At 44.1% G+C, this 20,736-nt stretch overlaps 1 protein-coding gene across 2 annotated transcripts in view; it reads right to left on the bottom strand.

The window, feature by feature from the left end:
* usp40 (ubiquitin specific peptidase 40) overlaps positions 1-20,736 on the bottom strand; it is a 134,774-nt gene that overhangs the window by 71,712 nt on the left and 42,326 nt on the right. For both annotated transcript variants that reach the window (XM_078228938.1, XM_078228937.1), the window contains exons 9-13: positions 15,539-15,667; positions 10,600-10,704; positions 7,198-7,305; positions 5,342-5,666; positions 3,182-3,263 (exon numbers count right to left, since the gene is read on the bottom strand). In XM_078228938.1, the coding sequence (XP_078085064.1) occupies positions 3,182-3,263; positions 5,342-5,666; positions 7,198-7,305; positions 10,600-10,704; positions 15,539-15,667 (749 nt within the window). The remainder of the gene's footprint in view (positions 1-3,181; positions 3,264-5,341; positions 5,667-7,197; positions 7,306-10,599; positions 10,705-15,538; positions 15,668-20,736) is intronic.

Raw genomic sequence — 20,736 nt, 5'->3', positions numbered from 1 at the left:
GCTCATAACTAATAGGTAAAATTTTCATCTGAGAGAGAGAATTTTCTGGTGTGCCTTAAAATATTTATTGCCTTATAACTCTACAAATTGGACAAAATTAAGCTGCAGTCCCAGTGTGGTGGGAAGGTGGGATATTCCCTAGCCCTGTGTAGACAGGTTCGGAGGGATGGTGGTAGATACATTGGAAAAGTAGCAGAAAATCTATCAGGGTGCCTCTCAGATGTGGTCCCACCTTCAGGATGCCACTGGAATTGATAACCCACTACATGGAGGTGGACAAACAATCAAAGGCATTCAGGCCTTAATTAAAAGATGTAAGTGGTTGCAATTAAGTGATGAGAATGAAGCAAGTTCTGGCAGCGTTACACTACACTCACCATCGTGGCAGGGAGGTAGAGAGGTGCATATATATTTTCTTTCACAGAATGACAGATGGTGTTGCTGGCTAGGCCAGCATTTGTTGTCCATTCGGAAGGTGATGGTGTGCTGCCTTCTTAAATACTACAGTCCATGTGGTGCAGGTACACTGATAGTGCTGTTAGAAAGGGAGTTCCAGGGTTTTGAGCCAGGGACAATGAAGGGATAGCAATATAGTTCCAAGTCAGGAACTATATCGCTTGTAGGGAAACTTGCAAATGGCTATGTTCCAATACAGCTACTGCCCTTTTCCTTCTAAGTATTGCTGAAGGAGCCTGGATAAGTTGCTGCAGTGCATCTTGTAGATGGCTACACACTGCTGCCACTGATCATTTGTGGTGGAAGTTGAGGATGGTGAATAGAGTGCAGATTTGTGTCAAGTTTCTTGTGTTGTTGGAGCTGCACTCATCCAGGCAAGTGCAGCGTATTCCATCACACCCCTGGCTTGTACCTTGTGGATAGTGGACAGGGTTTGAAGAGTCAGGAAGTCAGTTACTCACCGCAGAATTTCCAGTCTGTGACCTATTCTTGCAGCCACATTATTAATCTGGCAAGTCCAGTTAATTTCTGGTCAATGGTAACTCCCAGGAGGTTTATAGTGGGGGTTTCAGCTATAGTACTGTAATTGGAAAAAAAACTTAGGCCCCTCACTGTGTCAGGAATCCGGCAACACTTCAGAGACTGTTTCTCAGCAGAAGCCCAAAGGCCAACAAATGCTGGTTGCAGGGAGTTGCAGGGAGCTGCAAGGCACAAAGGGATGCAATTGAGGAGGAACTCATTCTTTTGGAGGAGGAACTTGCCGTTGTGCCTTCTGGACCCTGCTGTGAGCAACTCCTTTTTGTGGTGCACCCGAGGACCCCCTCCTCCTCAACTCTCCTGGTGGGAGTGAAAGCCAGCTATTCTTTCAGAAGCCCTCCATTAGCCCTCTGATATCCTCTGCTCACCATCCTTAACTGGATGGCGAACGTGGAGGAAACTCCCTATAAACGTGCGCTGGTAGGCGATCTGTCGAGGTGCTTGGGTTCAGGAACCATACCTGGTCCTGATGCCCATGGGAAAATTCAGCCCAATGCCCCAGTCTGAAACAGACAGAAAATACTGGGAAGTCCCAGCAGGTCTGGCAGCATCTGTAGAGGGAGAAAGAGAGTTAACGTTTCAAATCCGTATGACTCTCGAAACGTTAACTCTATTTCTCTCTCTGCGGGTGTTGCCAGACCTACTGGGTTTTTCTGTTGCTGATTTCCAGCATCCACAGTATTTTGCTTTTACATTATTGTTGCAGCCTGAATGTTATGAAACTCACCTTGAAGGAAGAAAATACAAGTGAAGCCTATTTCAATGGAAGCAATTAGACTGTGTTGCCAGGAACTCAGCCAACTTACAGCATTACTCACAGTCACTTCAATTTGGTTAAACCTTTGAGGGCTGCAAGTGCATTCTTAGATGGAAATCATAAAACACAGTGCGAATTACAAGCCATCTGTTTTGGTACATTGGTCCAATTTTATGTAATGACACTTAACTGGTAGAAAGATTAGTTTTGTAGAAGTTAGGTGAACTGTTACAATTATTAAAGCTTATCACAGAATCCCCACAGTGCAGAAGGAGGCCATTCGGCCCATCGAGTCTGCACCGACCACAATCCCACCCAGGCCTTATTCCCGTAACCCCACACATTTATCCTGCTAGTCCCCCAGACGCAAGGGTTAATTTAGCATGGCCAATCAGCCTAACCCGCATATCTTTGGACTGTGGGAGGAAACTGGATCACCCGGAGGAAACCCTCGCAGACACTGGGGGAACATGCAAACTCCACACAGTGACCTGAGGTCGGAATTGAACCTGGGTCCCTGGCAGCAATGCTAACCACTGTGCCACTGTGCTGTCCCCGTGCCGCTTAGATAAAAGATAAGAGGATAGTGGTCTGCCTCTCTGGATAAAGCTGTAAATATTTTACTAGTTGCAAGGGTTTTTAACCACGATTAGATCAAATGATCAATGCAACATTTGAAATTAAGTTGCATCCATGACCATGAACTTGCCTCGCTAATCATTTAAAAAGAAAATCACTGGAGCAAACTGTTCACTTGTTTCTGAATCTTGGATTCGATTTATATTATGGAATTAATACATTCTCTTTGGCTCCTGTGAAATTTAGGCTTATTCAAACCCACACTTGGTGGGCAAGCGTTAAAAGAACAAAACTGCTATCATTCAGTGCTGACTGACATGTGAGGCCATGGATATGGGAAGCATGGTGGCAAGTGATAAGCACTGCTGCCTAGCAGCACCTGGGACCCGTGTTCGATTCCCAGCTCGGGTCATTGTTTGTGCTGAGTCCGTACGTTCTCCCCGTGTCTGCGTGGGTTTCCTCCGGGTGCTCCGCTTTCTTCCCACAGTCCAAAAATGTGCAGTTTAGGTGAATTGGCCATTCTAAATTCTCCCTCAGTGTACCTGAACAGGTGCCGGAGTGTGGCGACTAGGGGATTTTCACAGTAACTTCATTGCAGTGTTAATGTAAGCCTACTTGTGACTCATAAATAAACTTTACTTTTTGGATTTCTCCCTTGCTGTTTGTTTTCTGACATTGCTACTCTATTTTTCTGTATGACCCAAGTCTTTGCTGTTCTTGGAAGCATATTTTGATTATCACTTGATTGGTGGTTGTCTCTATATAAAATGATTAATTAAAAAATCTTGTATTCTGATTCCAAGCAGTCACCTTTTTAAATGCAACTCTCATTCATATTACAGCAGCCATTACCTTTGCTTTTGAAGACTGGCATCCAGGTTGGCCATCTCCTCCATCAAGTCGGGAGGTACTTTGTACTTTGCGTTTCCTCGGGCTGTGGGATCATGGAAAAACAGAACAAACTTAATGTTTAATGGGGAACTAAAGCTTCAATCATCACAGCTCACCAGCATATCAGCAAGACATTTGCTTTTGTATAGTTGCTGCAACGATAATATATATTGACTGCACAAATGGGCAACATTTAGCATCTACAACAATTCTGCTAAATCTACTCCTCGATTTCTCCCTTATATCACTGTACCTTACTCTGTTTTAAATGTTTATCTACATTAATTTAAAGGTTGCAATGCTCTCTGTCTCAACGACAATCCCCATAAAGCTGTGTAGATTTACATAGCATTACAGAGGCTATACATACAGCAAAGAAACAGGTCATTTTGCCCAATCAGTCCATGCCAGTGTTTTAAAGTTTATTTATTAGTGTCACAAGTAGGCTTACATTAACATTGCAATGAAGTTATTTTGAAAATCCCCTAGTTGCCACACTCCGGCACTTGTTCGGGTACACGGAGGGAGAATTTAGCATGGCCAATGTACCTAACCAGCATATCTTTCGGACTGTGGGAGGAAACCGGTGCACCCGGGAGGAAACCCATGCAGACATGGGGAGAACATGCAGACTCTGCGCAGACAGTGAGCCAAGGCTGGAATTGAACCCAGGTCCCTGACGCTATGAGGCAGCAATGTTAACCACTGTGCCATCATGCCGCCCACACGGGTGTTTATGCTCCACTTGAACTTCCTCCCATTTTTCCTCATAAAAGTCTACCATTGTGGCCATCTATCTCCTTCTCTCACATGTGCTTGTCTAGCTTCCCCTTAAACGCATCTATACTACGCATTCCAACCACTCCCTGTGGTGGCGAGTTCCACATTCTTAGGGTAAAGCGGTTTCTTCTGAAATCCCTTTTTGGATTTCTTGGTGACTAACTTATACTGATAGCCTCCAGTTATGCTCTTCTGCACAACCTTTCATAGTTTTAAAGACCTCTATTAGGTCACCCGTCAGCCTTCTATGTTTTTAAACTGTGACTTGCAGAAGAGAAGGCAAGTAAAGCTTTGCTGATGGTGCAATTCTGCCCACTTAATGGTGGATTTGGCAATGCTGTGCTGGCATTTTGAGGCTCGTTACGATCACAGCTGACTCAAAGCTTGCTGTAATGCAAAGTGTCAGAATATCATTCTTAAATTTAGTTCAAGTAATAACTGGAAGTATCAAATGCAATATCATCCCATTAACAATTGCCTCTTTAAAGATCATATTCTCCATTAACAGACAGGAGGACTGAGGCCAATCACACCAAGCACATTAAAGAATGGAAGTCAACAGTATATTTTTAGTTAAAAATAGATGCAACAAGATATCACAGAGGATTAGAGAAATGCAGAGGCCCACTTGGGATGACAAACTTCTTGCAAATTAGGACCCAAGAAGCAGAGGGCAGGTGGCCACCTGATTGGAGGGAATCAAATGTGGAATTCCAGCAAAGATGGGCTCAGATAAGTTTAAGTATTAGTGTCATAAGTAGTCTTACATTAACACTGCAATGAAGTTACTGTGAAAATCCCCTAGTCGCCACACTCCAGTTGCCTGTTCGGGTACACTGAGGGAGAATTTAGCATGGCCAATGCACCTAACCAGCACATCTTTTGATCTGTGGGAGGAAACCGGAGCACCTGGAGGAAACCCGCGCAGGCATGGGGGGAACTTGCAGCCTCCGCACAGACAGTGACCCAAGCCGGGAATCGAGCCTGGGTCCCTGGCGCTGTGAGGCAGCAACGCTAACCACTATGCCACCATGCTGCCCCATTTGTAACTTCACTTGTACTCATTAGTCTGACCTGCTTTACTAGGAGGAACCTAAATAATGTGACACAAATAAATCAATTTTAAATATTACTCCTTTAGACACTGCCTCTCTCTGAATTGTCACTGTCCCTTTAGTGACACAAGCCGGGAACCGAATCTGGATCCCTGGCACTGTGAGGCAGCAGTGCTAACCACTGTGCCACTCTTATATTTGTTAAAGGTGGGGCAGTAGAGGACAAATTGGGATCAAAAGTTGGTTGCTTTGAAGTCTTGAAGAGACTCTTTAAAATATACTGTACCCTCTGCTGGTCGCTGGAGCTGAGATTTTCTATAGAACAGCATGTAGGCACACTCCTTTCCCTGAAACTGCTTCTCAATATCCTTCTCATGGATAGGCCGCACTTGAGAATCATCAAAGTCAAACCAGTGTACTTCAGAGGTCCTCAACTGTCTTTCTTCGGTCTTGTAGCCATGTGCAGTGCTGGCTTTGCAATTTCCTGTCTGTGCTTTTTTGGCTTTGGATTTGTTGGGCTGTTGCCCCGAGCAGCCCTGGTCAGTCTGTTTTGCAGCAACCCGTGTTCCATCTGCCTTTAGCACAAACACATCAGGATGACTCTCTAGAAACTGAAATGAAAGAGAAGATTACAAAGGAACTCCAGGACTTCCACAGACCAACACTAGCGTTTATGCTGAATGACAAGACTGATATTTTTTTATCTAGAAGATTGAGCTTAAATCCAACCAAGGCAACCTTTCCTCAATAACAGCTTCACAAGTCCAAGAGAAGTTACTTCAGATGGATTCTTTTCTCACGTTGCTGTATTTGATGTCACTTGTCCATTCCAGTGCTCCAACATCCCATCTCTTGATTGAATGGAGTGTATACCAATAGAACTGACAACTTACATCACTTCTCTTCCACATTCCGGAATAATTAATAATGGCAATTAGAATTACCTTCTATCTTGCACACCAGGAGCTGGGGTAGACATGACAGCAGCCGGTGGCTGGGAGTACCTGCATCCAATTCCTGGCATTGGGAAAACGGTTCCTAATTTAGGTGGGAACAGGAGTGATCCTCTTCTGCTGCTCATAGGATATCACTTTGACTTAATGAGTCATCTAAAGCAAAAATCTAATGGTGGCTCAGAAATTTAACAGGATTCATATGGGTCCCCTGCGCCTCTTGAAAGCTATGCAGCAAACCCTGTTGGCCTTGTAGAGAGGGGCCCTCCAGCAAGGGATTCAGTATTATGAAGAGGAAGAGTGGGGGCTGCAGAAAACCACTCCTTAGCTTTGCATTCAACAGCCCTGCTCACACACTGGCCGGCAATAACTCCACCCACAACACCAATCCTATCCCACTCACCTGTCTTCAGGGATCCAGTGATGATCCCTAGTAAAGGCCTCAGAGCATTGCTGGCAATGGCTGCCCACTCCAGGTGGTGCTGTTGGCAATGGAAAGGTATCAGCCTGTGATTGGCCAGAAGCTCTTGGGAGTGCAATTTCCACCCACTTGAGTCTTCAGTGCGTGGGAGGCCCAACGCTGACCAGCTAAGTGCCTGACTACACTTAAATAGCACTGGGCATCCTGAACAGCAGCAATACTGGGCACATCCATTCACCAACCAGTGGTGGGAATCCTATCACAGGAACTAAATTCTGCCCAGATCTCTCTGAAGTCTGCATTATATTCCAGACAAACTCAACTATCTCCACAAAGGCAGTCACAAACATATACTACAATGCTGCTTCACTTTTATTTTAAAGTTAATTTCTATATTGAACTCAACTGTAAATCACAATAAGCTTTCTTGCAATGCCAGGCTCTACCTCTCCACTGTCTCTCGTAACTACTCAATTATATATGTTGCGAGACAGTTAACAATAGCTGTGGGATAAACATTATGAAGGTCAAAGCCATTGTCTTCACAAATAAAAATGTACATTCATAAATAATGCCATTCCCTTTTGGGAGAAGGCCTCGCCATGACCTACAGGCCTCCAGCAGTCAACTTGTAGACAAGGAAGTCATGGATGGAAACAATTATTGACATAGCTTTATTACACATGCTCTGCACCCCATTTCGTTGGTTGAGCCAATACACTTGCAATTCATTTGTACCTATTCTATTCTCAAAGTGTACTCTCTTACCTTCCTTAAAGACCCAAGTTGCTTGCGGTATCTTTTGTTCCATGAAACACCAGCTTTCTCCAGCAATTTCTGACCCAGCTGATCCACCAGTATGCCATTGGGCCCCACCTTGATGCGAACAGAGAGGAGAAAGGATTACAAAAAGACAAAATATCTTAAAAATTACCAACTTTCATTTTAGCACATTATTAAAGATAGCAAGAACAGAAGCAGCAAAGTAGTCCTTGCTACCCGAGTTACCAGGTTTCCTGTTAAGGAAGGCAGGTATCTAGCTGCTGGACCGGAGACTTCAGCCTTCCATTCACCAAGGGTACAGAGCAGGAAGCATCAATAACATTCTACCTACTCCAGTTACCAGTTAACTCCGATACAAAGGTACTGGCATTTTTGACACATCTAATATTGACCACTGGAGAAAATTGTTACACAACATACGGATTCCCCTGTCAATACAATGGATGAGTGTTCAGCAAAGTAAAAAAACACTTTGCAATCCAGGTTGATGTCGTCTCATGTGTGACGTTAGGCCAAGTCTCAATTTGATTAACCAATTCTAAATACTGCATATGAAGTCAGTGTTGGAGGGATGGATGGAGACACTGGCTGCACACCGCACTCCCTTGTCCTGGAGATTCTGTTCTCCTCAAATGTCAAAATCACTTGATGACACAGACTTCTGCATTTGGATTTGTCCAAGCTTGATTCTTTTTTTCCCCTGTGTATTGGGATCCAGCTCTGAGATTAGCTTGCAGATTGTTTTGATATCTAAGTTTGGGACATCTTATGGTGTGGGTTCCTGTGTTCAGCTGGCTGTAGAGTATTGCTTTGGTTTGTGGGAATCCTCCATGTGAACCACACGATCGACCCAGTAAAGCTGAGCTCTGATGACCAAGCTCTAAATGTCAGGCACTTTGCAAGAACGTCAGTGTTGGGGAGTTTGTCCTGCCACTTGATGTTGAAAATAGATCTGAGAGGGTGAAAATGGAATGCTTCTAGTCACTTTCTGATGTTGATGGGCCATCTAAGCTTCACCCTCAAAGAGATGATGCAAGAATCTGACAGGGTTTGATATTTGACCTGAAACAAACTCCACAATCTATCCAAAGTTTGAGAGTGATTCCGCCATACACTAAGCTTATTTTTGCCAGGCAATGGTTGAAATTGTGATCCAATGTAGTGTTATTGGAGAGGATACTTCCAAGGTAGCACTAAATGGAGGGGCGTGTTGTTGATAGTGACTATAGAGTCTTGGTCAAGCTGTTCAGTAACCTTCAAACAACCCTTGAACCTTTGCAAGTTGAAGAGGTTGCAGTCTGTACTGAATCAAATATATACTCCTGTGTCCAGATATTCGAATGCCTAGTGCAGCACAGCCAAGACGTTTATGGACAACAGAGATGCAGCCAACACACAACCTCGCTTGGTGCCATTGGTGACAGGAAAGGCACCTGACGATGTACCACTTTGCATCACACTGGCCATCACGCCATCCGAAAATAAGCAAAAACACAGATCAATTTTTCAGGGCAGCCATATTTGTACAGAGCCTTCTGTGGCTTTCCCAGTTTACTGTGTCAAAAGCCTTGGGCAGGTCAATGAACACCATATTCTTATTGCAGAGCTTTTCTTCAATTTGACATGCTGTAAAAATCATGTCTACTATTTCCCATCCTGCACATGGCCAGAAGATAAGGACTGGAACACAAAGCCACACAGTGATCCTGGATGCATAGTCAATGAGGCAAGCAACAATCCAATGAAGAATAACTCTTATAAAAACTCTTCCTACTGTTGAAAGAAGTGATATTCCACGATGATTATCACAGATGGACTTGCTCCCTTTCGGATTGTAGAGATGAGATATGGAGACATCCTTTCGTCCAGATTAGGCAAAAGAGACCAAAGCTTCCTAACCATATGAATCGCTCCATAACTTGAATACTTCAGGTGGAATGCCATCAGCTCCTGGACACTTGCTCATAGAAAGCTGCTCAATGACCTTCATAACTTCCATTTCAGAAGGATCGAAAGCAAGGTCTTCCAAAGTGTGGTGCTGCGGAAATGATTTAATGGTATTATTGCTCACGGTGGATTGTCGGTTTAGAAGATTGCTGAAGTGCTCTGCCCAGCAAGGGAGAATCACATGCTTATTTGTTTGGAGCTGATGAGAGGACCTGCCGAGAGAATGGACACACTGTTGATGTGGGGGACATAGACTGATGGCAGACCTATGTTTAGAGCCTTTAGGTTATTTTTAATCAGCAGCTGCCTGAAGCTCATTAACTGTTTTCCCAGTATTGGTTCTTCATCTCTCAGTTTTGCCTGCAGCATGTATTTTGCACAATGGTATCTGGCATTCCTTGTTAGTGATTGCTTGTCAGATATGCAAGACCTGTGAGCCTTTAGAAGCTTGCCTTTGTCTTGGTCGTTGGTGTTAAACCAGTCTTGGTGCTTCCATTTGGGGCCTCAGATGCCTTGTTGCAAGTAACAACCTTTAACTTTTTCCAACAGTCTTCAATGGCAATATTGTCCTCTGGGAATTCAGGAATTCCTGTGGCTGCTTTGTGTTCCAGTCCTTATCTTCTGGCCATGTCTTTAAAAACAGCACATCAAGTTTCCTTGACCCTGTACCCAAAGCCATAGATTTTATCTCCAAAGACCCGAGGAGGTCTCCTGAGAGAAGAAGTCTTCTCTCCTGAGAAGCCAATGGTCAGAACAGCATTCTGCATCTCTAAAGGGAGGAGGCAGATCTCGTGTCCTCGAGATTGCTCTATCATACAATAAAGTAGTCTACTTGTGCCAGCGCATGGATCTGTTTTCAGTTCGTCTGACTGCTGGAAGACTTTTGCGTTTATGAATGGTTTGGCAAAACTCACTACAGTTACAGAGAAGGAGCTGTCCATTGGTGTTTGCTCTGCCAATACTGTGTGTCCTAATGCTCTTCTCCATCATAATCTGTGCCCACTCAGGCACTGAAGTCAAGAATAACGAGTTTGCCCTGGTGGAGTGCTTTCTAATTCTGGTAAATTGTCACACAATGTGCATTTGACCCAATACAAGAGCACGGGAGATAAACTAGTAAAAACACTGAACAAAAGAAAGCCATTCAACTAATTAAGCTCACTCTTTCCAAATTTTGCACTATCTGGTAACCTAACTAATCTATTTAACCGGAAGAAAATTGCAGAGGGATTTACATGCAACAACTTACCTTTGCATGGCATGTTTAACATAGTTAACAGATGGGGTTTTCAAATAAAATGTGACATTTTATTTCAGTCTACATGTTCTCGCATGGCCATATCTTGGATTATTACTTTAATAGGTCTACTAATTAAGAGGTGCAGTGTCACACGAGTAGCTGTGATGCATATGCAAGGATATCCATATCTAATACAATACCTGGACTAGAATAGTTCTCAGGATTTCTAGGGGATCTCCCAATTCCAGCAGGTTGTCTACATTTGTCGGATCTTTTGTTGAGCTGATCACCACAGTCTCTTCCTCCTGAAAAAAAAGCCACATCATTGCTGCAAGTGCCACACACACAAAAGCACTTTACCGGGGCTTAACATCAACTACTGGAAAATAGTTGAAGCAAGTGTAACAAAAGAAATGCAGAGGAGATTATTGGTAAATTGTAACCAATGTATCCAAAGCTCTCTGAATTCAGAAATTATGTTGTTTCGATTAAACATTTCAAACGCCAGGCTATAATCCAAAGAAGTAATAGAGGGAGAAAGCAGGGGACCATGCTCCTGTCAGTTTAACAGCAGTTGTGCAGACATTAATGGAATCTATGAGAGACAGAATGCACTATTTGAACTCACTCAAAGCCTACTCATTTACAGAGTTAAAGTCAGGCCTAGAGTGTCTGGGCACTTAGACAAGTATGAACTGATCAAAGAAATCATGGATTGAAGTCTAGATCATATAAAGTTCACTTATTGTCACAAGTAGGCATACATTAACACTGCAATGAAGTTACTGTGAAAATCCCCCCCCAGTCGCCACGCTCCGACGCCTGTTCGGGTACACGGAGAAGCAATTTAGCATGGCCAATGCATCTAACCAGCACGTCTTTCGGACTGTTGGAACAAACCGGAGCACCCAGAGGAAACCCACGCAGACACAGGGAGCACGTGCAAATTCCGTACAGAATGACCCAAGTCAAGAGGACACGGTAAATTGTGAGAGCAAGTTGCAAAGGGCCATAAGTAGATGAAATGCATAGCTGAAACAATGACAGATAGAGTCCAACATGGGTCATCCAATTTGGATCAGAGAATGACATATTGGAATATTTTCTGAATGGTGGAAGGATAGGAACTATGGAGAAGCAAAGAGATTTAAGGGTCCCCTTACAAAAGATATTAAAATCTAGTTCATGGATCCAAAAAAGCAATTTGAAAGACTAATGCCTCTATCTCAGGGGGATTGGAATAAGTGAGGAAGTAATGCTTCAGTAGTACAAAATCTTTGTTAAGCCCCATCTGGTGTACAAAGTTCAGTTTTGGGCACAGCACCTCATGAAAATATATTCTGGTCCCAAAACACCAGAGGTTACCAGATTTAAAGGGTTCAATTATGAGGACAGGTTGCCTAAACTTGATCTGTATTCCTCCAAGTTTAGAAAGTTGATAGGTCAATTAAATTTAAAATAATACCTGAATTTTCTAGAGTATATATAGAGAAATAATTTCTCGTGTGGAAGTCCTAAATAAGGAGGATACTCTTAAAATACAAGTTCTATCCTTTGGGAGCGAAATCATACAAAGGACAATGGAATTCTAGTACTCTTGCCCAAAAAGCTGTGGGATCCTGTGTCAATTGAAAGCATGATGTGGAGATGCCGGCGTTGGACTGGGGTAAACACAGTAAGAAGTCGGACAACGCCAGGTTAAAGTCCAACAGGTTTATTTGGTAGCAAAAGCCACTAGCTTTTGGAACAGCCTGTTCTGTTGGACTTTAACCTGGTGTTGTTAAACTTCTTACTCAATTGAAAGCATCAAGGTTAAGATTAATAGATTTTTGTTAGTGAGTGATCTTATGTATGTTTAGCCCTGTTTGCTTCAGTCTATGAAAAGACTTCATTTTAAGATATTTCTGCCTATGCAAATTACATTTAAATGCTAGACTGTAGCGGTTAACTAACACTGCTAACTTGACTACATCTTAAAACTCAGAAGGCATGCTGGGTTAGCTCGAAACTGACTGCATTCCTAAAGGTTGCACAATGCAGGCAAAACAAAATTTTCATAATGGTAGCTGCAAGGATTGCTTTTGCAGACAGAGGCAGTGGCCTTGATTCTCCCATTCCAACCCGCAACTTTTATGGCGGGTTGGGGTAGGAGATGCATGTCGCCGGCCTTGTTCCGGGATTTGCGTATGTGCCAGGAACACATGCGCATCTCCCAGAGCTGGAGAACAGTTGGAGACCAGGCCATGCTGGAAATCAGCGGGAAGAGGTAAGTTATTTGAATCTTTTTTAATGTGTTTTAAATATGTTTTACATTTCATTATCGGGAACTTGCTGGATCCAATTGAATCTCCCAACCCGTCAGGAGCACTTCATTCCGACAGGGTTTAGAGTAGCTCCCCACATTCGGGGAACTAGTGGGAGACCCCGCCAGAATGAAGGTGGGGGGGCAATCTTGCCCTCCCACCAAGGGGTCGGGTGATGGGGTGTGGTGCCCCCTGGGCATGGGCACCCTGGCAGTGCCAGCCTGTGCCCCCGGCACTGCCCAAGGGGCAAAGTGCCCATCAGGCAGTGCCATGGGGACGGGGCCTACAGGTGATCAGCAGGGGTGGGGGGGTCCCACTGCCACTCTGCATGGGGATCGGTCTCGGATGTAGGGAGGCCAGTGATTGGGGTCTGGTGGGGTGAGGAGGGATCGCCACTGCTGGGGAGGGAGGGAGGGGGGGGGGGGGGTGAGGGGGAACTGGCCATTGGGGCGCCCTGGGTCAGGGGGTGTCAGGGCTGGCCCGGGAATTGCTGTGGGGGCTGCAATCGGGCCATGGGGAAGCACAGCGGGGGTCCCAGGCTAGCCAGTGATTGAGCTGGTCGGCAAACGGGGAGACCGACAGATTCGTACACCAGATGGGCCACTGCACATGCCCAGAGTTCCAGAACTGTCAGACTCCGGCGTGACTAGGCCCCGCCCCGGGTTTTTAATGAGATTCACGATTGGGATCTCTGCAGTGGACAGAGTGGGGAGATTCAAGTGAGAAGCTGAACTGACAAAACAGTCGTGATCTAGAACAGTTTTCACATCAATTCTGTGCTTTTGGGAGAATCGCCCCCCAGCATGTGAAAAACACTTTCGATAACGAGATAAGGATTGAAATATATTTTCATTTCAGTACACGTTTAGTTCAGTTCAGTTCTCGGGTTTCGTTCATCTCAGTACCTGCTTTTGTACAGGGCCTGGCTGTGAAGCCAATCTCCAAGTTCGCTCTCTTCTCGCTTCTGGCATGTTAATTGTTTTTTTAAGTTTTCGTTCAATAAGAGAAAACCATTTTAAAGCTCGTACCAAGTGCTGTCCCTTCGTCTATTCGAACGAATTAATGGACCCAACATTAAGTAAGGGCATTAAAGGGAGGAGGTCTTGTGGTGCAATGGGTAGTGTCCCTCCCTCCCAGCCAGAAGTTCCAGGTTCAAGTCCCACTTTGGGATTTGGTGGCCGTGGAAGTGGTGTTCATAACGTGGCCAAACTGGTTGATTATCAGCCTGTAAATCCTTCCAATAAGATGGCAGGTGCAAAGACCAAGAGGGTTGCCTGATCAGCTACACTGTAGAAGGCAACAGCAAACCAATCCAGTCCTTTGTCAAGCATATTCATGGACCAATCCAATGGAAGCCCATGGTCACCAATGCTCCCTTAGAGGAGGAGGAAGAGCATGAAGAAATACATAGATGATTTGGAGTTGGGGACCAAGTGTAGTGTGTCAAAATTCACAGATGACACTAAAATAAGTGGCAGAGCAAAGTTTGGAAAGAACACAAAGTCTGCAAAGGGATAGAGATAGTCTAAGTTAGTGGGCAAGGGTCTGGCAGATGAAGTACAATGTTGGTAAATGTGAGGTCATCCATTTTGGTAGGAATAAGAGCAAAATGAATTATTATTTAAATGGTAAAAATTGCAGCATGCTACTGTGCAGAGGGACCTGGGTGTCCTTGTGCATGAATCACAAAAAGTTGGTTTGCAGTTGCAGCAGGTAATTAAGGTGGCAAATGGAATTTTGTCCTTCATTGCTAGAGGGATGGAGTTTAAAAACAGGGAGGTTATGTTGCAGCTGTATAAGGTGCTGGTGAGGTCACACCTGGAGTACTGTGTACAGTTTTGGTCTCCTTACTTGAGAAAGGACATATCGACACTGGAGAAGGTGCAGAGGAGATTCACTAGGTTGATTCCGGAGTTGAGAGGGTTTGCTTATGAGGAGAGACTGAGTAGACTGGGAGTATACTCATTGGAATTTAGAAGAATGAGGGGAGATCTTATAGAAACACATAAGATTATGAAGGAAATAGATAAGATAGAAGCAGGGAGGTTGTTTCAGGTGAAACTAGAACTAGGGGACATGGCCTCAAAATAAGGGGAGTATATTTAGGACTGAGTTGAGGAGAAACTTCTTTACCCAAGGGTTGTGAATCTGTGGAATTCCCTGCCCAGTGAAGCAGTTGAGGCTACCTCATTGAATGTTTTTAAGGCAAGGATAGATACATTTTTGAACAGTAAAGGAATTAAGGGTTATGGTGAGCAGGCAGGCATGATCTTATTGAATGGCGGAGCAGGTTCGAGGGGCCAGGTGGCCTACACCTGCTCCTAGTTCTTATGTTGTTAAATATGAAGCAAAGCTGGTAAATGGCACTGAGATGCAGACCTGCAGCTCTCAAAATGAATGGAAAGACAGGCTCAATTGATGCATATTCCTATGAAAAGGAACAAAACCTTTGAAACATTTAATAACTGATTGGAGGACACAGGCTCATTTATCTTCAGAACCTTCTTTTCAACTGGAACCTATTGAAACATTTTCATTAAAAAAGTTTCAGCCAACTAGAAGGAATACATATATCACAGGTAGCTCGGAAAACATAATCAGGAATATTACTGACAAACTGCTGGGCCACATTAATGGGTGGTAGCACAATGACAACATATTCAAGAAATGTTATAGGCTATCCACTTTTTTATATGAATTTTCACCAAAACAATTATAATGAAGACACTCACCTTTTGGGATAAACACCTTACTTTTCAATAAAGGGTTGGAGACGTTCATTAATACTATTAGGTATCTCGAGAGCAACAATTTGTTTTTAAAGTAACAGACTCACTTGTGAGAACCAGGTGCCCAGTTGGTCAGTGTCTTTGATATAAGCATGGTAATGCCCTCCGTAACAGCCTCCTTTGTGGATGATTACAGAAAAGAGTTCGTACTCGTACTCAGAATCTGGCAGGTCATTCTGTGAGACAAGACAAGACAAGATGAAGAGATTTTCACTGGCTGTAGAAGCTTTTATAATAACAACTTGCATTCAGAAAGCACATTTAATGTCCCAGGAAACTTTGCAGGAATGCCATCAGATAAAACGTAGTACCAGGCCACAAAAGGTAGATATTAAAACAGGTGACTAAAAGGGATAGGTCTTAAGGAGTGTCTTAAAGGAAAGAGATGCAGAGAGGTTAGGGAAGGAATGACAGAGCTTGTATGATCAGCATTTGCTTAATATTCAATACTTTACACTATTTTAAGTCACAATTTAAAATAAACCAGTGGTTTTTTCCTATTTTGCATTGGGGGAAATTTCAAATTGCAGGATGATCCGAGCCTTCCCAGAAACAAAGAATGGAATACCTAGGCAAGGAAGTTAACTCTTAATAACATATTAATTAAGTCTCAATCTTAATGTCAAAGCTGGGCCACACGTTATGATGAGCGTCAATGCTTTAGAATGGGTGCCAAAGAGACTTAGTACAATGCTCCGATGGATGAGAAACCTCACATGGGGCAGGTGGGAGATGCCAGGGTTGCTGTCCTTCCATCAGAGATTTGAGCCATGAAGGGTTTTTCAGAAGCATGAAGAAACTGTTTCCATTGGCAGAAAGCTCAGTAAGCAGAGAACAGATGAGTAGCAAAAGAAGCAGGAGCAATCGAAGGGGACATTTTTTATACCTGTGGGATCTGGGATGAGTGCTGGATTGTGGATTCAACTGTAACATTCCAAAGAGAATGTATCAAAGTGGGGAAAGGATGGCTCTGCCAAAGTGCCGGCACAGGCATGACGGGCCAAATGGTTTCCTTCTATGCAACATTATTCTGATTCTTTGCAAACAGCAAGTGATTGCATCTTGTTTTACAGTAATCATACCAAGTAGGTCAGGCTCCAAAGGCAAGGAGGGATGATGGATGATGACTGATTTCATGACCACGACTGGCAGCATTGATGATGACATTAGTAAATCACAACTGATGAAAATAAACCAATGGACAGCAATTTCAACTTTGCTTTACAGAGGAAAACTTTGAAGAGGACATTTGAGGTGGGGAAAAGGTCGTAATTGAGAATCACATTCTGCAACCTGATAAGAATATAAAAACTTCTGTAGAGTTGCTACTACAGAGACCCTTCATCTGCAACTTCACCCACAACTTGGCACTATTCTGCTGATTTCAGTGGAAAGATCCACAGGAGATTTGCCAGTATGGCATTCAAGTTAGAGACAAAGAATCTGCAGCCTGAAATCTGGCCACCCTGTCTGAGTGCTGCTCTCTCTGCACAAACAGCAAATCTGAATACTTAAGTTCAGCCTGTCTGAAATGATGTGACTGTGAGCAGAAAGTAGGATTGAGGCAAAATAATGCAGCAAAACCCGGCATCAACAGAAAAGTTCACCTTTACCAATATTCCTGCATAATTGCACCTCTGCGTGACCATGCAGCAGCCTGGAAAATACTGCACAAGCCTTGCTGTATGTCAAATATCTATTTATTAATGTCACAAGTAGGCTTACACTGCAATGAAGTTACTGTGAAAATCGCCATACCCCGGCGCCTGTTCAGGTACACCGAGGGAGAATTTAGCATGGCCAATGCATCTAACCAGCACTTCTTTCAGACTGTGGGAGGAAACCAGAGCACCCGGAGGAAACCCACGCAGACACGGGGAGAACGTGCAGACTCCACACAGACAGACAGTGACCCAAGCCGGGAATCAAACCCAGGTTCCTGGCAATGTAAGGCAGCAGCGCTAACCACCGATAGCATGCGTATTTTCAAAACATTTCGAGGTATCGGTCCACTGATAAAACTGACCGTGCAACCACAAAATATTACAAGGTAGCTTGTCCCCCATTTACATTGCAGTAACTAGTATGGGAAGTACTACATATTAAAGGTATATGCGCATTTCGATATCTTTGATGCCACCATTTTTTCCTGAATTACTGACACTGGGTTGCCATCCCAATTCAGGGCATAAGTAATTTCAGTGCACCACTATGCATTTTTTTAAAGTTTAAAATGTATTTATTAGTATCACAAATATTAGAACTGCAATGAAGTTACTGTGAAAATCCCCTAGTCACCACTCCAGTACCTGTTCGGGTACACTGAGGGAAAAATTTGGCACAGCCAATGCACCTTACCTGCACAGCTTTGGACTGCGTGAGGAAACCAGAGCACCCGGAGGAAATCCACGCAGACACGGGGAGAACGTGCAGACTCCACACAGACAGTGACCCAAGGCTGGAATTGAACCCGGATCCCTGGCGCTGTGAGGCAGCAGTGCTAACCACTGTGCCACCATGCCGCCCGCATTAGCAGAGGGTTCAACCTTTAATTGAGATCGTATACTGAGATTTTTTTTCTGCTTATTATAGAAGGACAAGTGGATCTTTAAGATCCTGTAGAATTATTCAAAGATAAGCAGACCGTTCTCGCGGTGTCCTATTCCACTTTTAATCAACACAACCAAATTTTGCCCATTCATCTCAGTTTGTAGTATCTTCCTGCAGACAAAGCAGGCAACATTATTTCCTCGCTAACTCCCACTGTACTTTGAACTAATTCATTGTTACTAAAGACCTTTGAAACATCTTGTAAAAAGTCAATGAGGCAACCTATAAAGGCAAATCCTCTGCATTCATCCCTCTTTCATAGGAGTAAAGTTCCCTTTGATAGATTAGTAATTGCAATGAGATGTAGGACCATTAACTTGCTGCTTAATATGAAAATCTCAGCAGTCATTATACATTAAAAAATCATCGAGAAAAAGATCAACTTTAACATCCCTCTGGTCTTGATTGCCTATTCTATTTTTAAATGATTTAACAGCGAGTGTTGAAGACTCTTAACAGAAGGATATGGATTAACATAAATCGGGACAGTAATTAACCTGGGAGGAGGTGTAATCATGGCATTTTGATGCAACGCAGCTGAGACACAGGATGCCCCTGTTGCAGTTAATGATTGTATCGTGCCAGTAAGTGAATAGATTTCAACAGGAAGGTTTTTCATTATAAAAAATACTTTATTTCCGCTTTTCACGCCCTACTTCCATTCCTTAGCCAAGCAAGATGAACAATCAGATGCCAGGTCAGCTGGAATACTTACATGAGCAGTTGCACTTGGATCATAGAATCCCCACAGTGCAGGAGGCCATTCAGCCCATCTAGTCTGCACTAACTCTCCAACAGAGCATCTCACCCAGGCCCTATCCCCATAACTCCACTAATCCCCCTAACCTACACATTTTTAGACACTAAGGGGCAATTTAACAGCCAGTTACCCTAACCTGCACATCTTTGAAGACCAGCATCATCTCTTGATATTTTTCTTTTGTAGTAATGTGGTTTATCATTCCCTTTGATAAAACCCTGTTTGACATTTATATGGCACAGCATGTTTTTTTTCAGCCATATCATAGAATCGCGACAGCGCAGAGGAGGCCATTCAGCCCATCAAGCCTGCACTGACTCTCCGACAGAGTATCTTACCCAGGCCCTCTTCCCCACCCTATTCCTGTAACCCCACAGTTGCCATGGCGAATCCATCTAACCTTGCCACATTAAAAGGGGGAATTTAGCATGGCCAATCCACCTAACCTGTACATTTTAGGATTGTGAGAGGCAACCGGAGCACCCATGCAGACGCAGGGAGAATGTGCAAACTCCACACAGTCACCCAAGGCCGGAATTGAACCCGAGTCCCTGGAATTGTGAGACATCAGTGCTAACCACCGTGCTGCCCCTATTGTCACTGAGGAAATGCATTGGCCACAGGTATTTACCACATGATCTTCGACAAGGCTGCGCTGGCCTTAGTGAACCTCTGAGGGAAATAAGCCTGAGTCATTCTGCAGCTACACAGTTCTGTTCCTGTTACAGAGGCTGAGGAAGTACAAAGAACAAAGAAAATTACAGCACAGGAACAGGCCCTTCAGCCTTCCAAGCCTGCACCGTCTGAACTAAAACCCCCTACCCTCACGGGGACCATATCCCTCTATTCCCATCCTATTCATGTATTTGTCAAGACGCCCCTTAAAAATCACAAAGTAGCTGGATATTTCTACATGTTCATAACAGCCAATATCCAGAGCCCGTCTTGTGGGAAGATCATAGAACATAGAACATAAAACAGTACAGCACAGAACAGGCCCTTCGGCCCACGATGTTGTGCCGAGCTTTATCTGAAACCAAGATCAAGCTATCCCACTCCCTATCATCCTGGTGTGCTCCATGTGCCTATCCAATAACCGCTTCAATGTTCCTAAAGTGTCTGACTCCACTATCACTGCAGGCAGTCCATTCCACACCCCAACCACTCTCTGCGTAAAGAACCTACCTCTGATATCCTTCCTGTATCTCCCACCACGAACCCTATAGTTATGCCCCCTTGTAATAGCTCCATCCACCCGAGGGAATAGTCTTTGAACGTTCACTCTATCTATCTTCCCTCAGAGGTTCACTCTATCTTCACTCTATTTCCCTCAGAGGTTCACTCTATCTTCACAGCTCCATGGACCTAGGTTCGATTCCCGGCTTGGGTCACTGTCTGTGTGGAGTTTGCACATTCTCCTCGTGTCTGCGTGGGTTTCCTCCGGGTGCTCCGGTTTCCTCCCACAGTCCAAAGATGTGCGGGTTAGGTTGATTGGCCATGCTCAAAATTGCCCTTAGTGTCCTGAGATGAGTAGGTTAGAGGGATTAGTGGGTAAATATGTAGGGATATGGGGGTAGGGCCTGGGTGGGATTGTGGTCGGTGCAGACTCGATGGGCCGAATGGCCTCTTTCTGTACTGTAGGGTTTCTATGATTCTATGATTCTATGAACCCTATAGTTATGCCCCCTTGTAATAGCTCCATCCACCCGAGGGAATAGTCTTTGAACGTTCACTCTATCTATCCCCTTCATCATTTTATAAACCTCTATTAAGTCTCCCCTCAGCCTCCTCCGTTCCAGAGAGAACAGCCCTAGCTCCCTCAATCTTTCATGGGCACACACTCATGGCCAAAGCCTCTGGCAGTGACGATACGGC

This window comes from Mustelus asterias, chromosome 14, assembly GCF_964213995.1.
Source record: "Mustelus asterias chromosome 14, sMusAst1.hap1.1, whole genome shotgun sequence".
Classification (NCBI taxonomy): Eukaryota; Metazoa; Chordata; class Chondrichthyes; order Carcharhiniformes; family Triakidae; genus Mustelus; species Mustelus asterias.
Note: the sequence above shows the minus strand (reverse complement) of the source record. Positions and strands in the feature narration are given on the sequence as shown.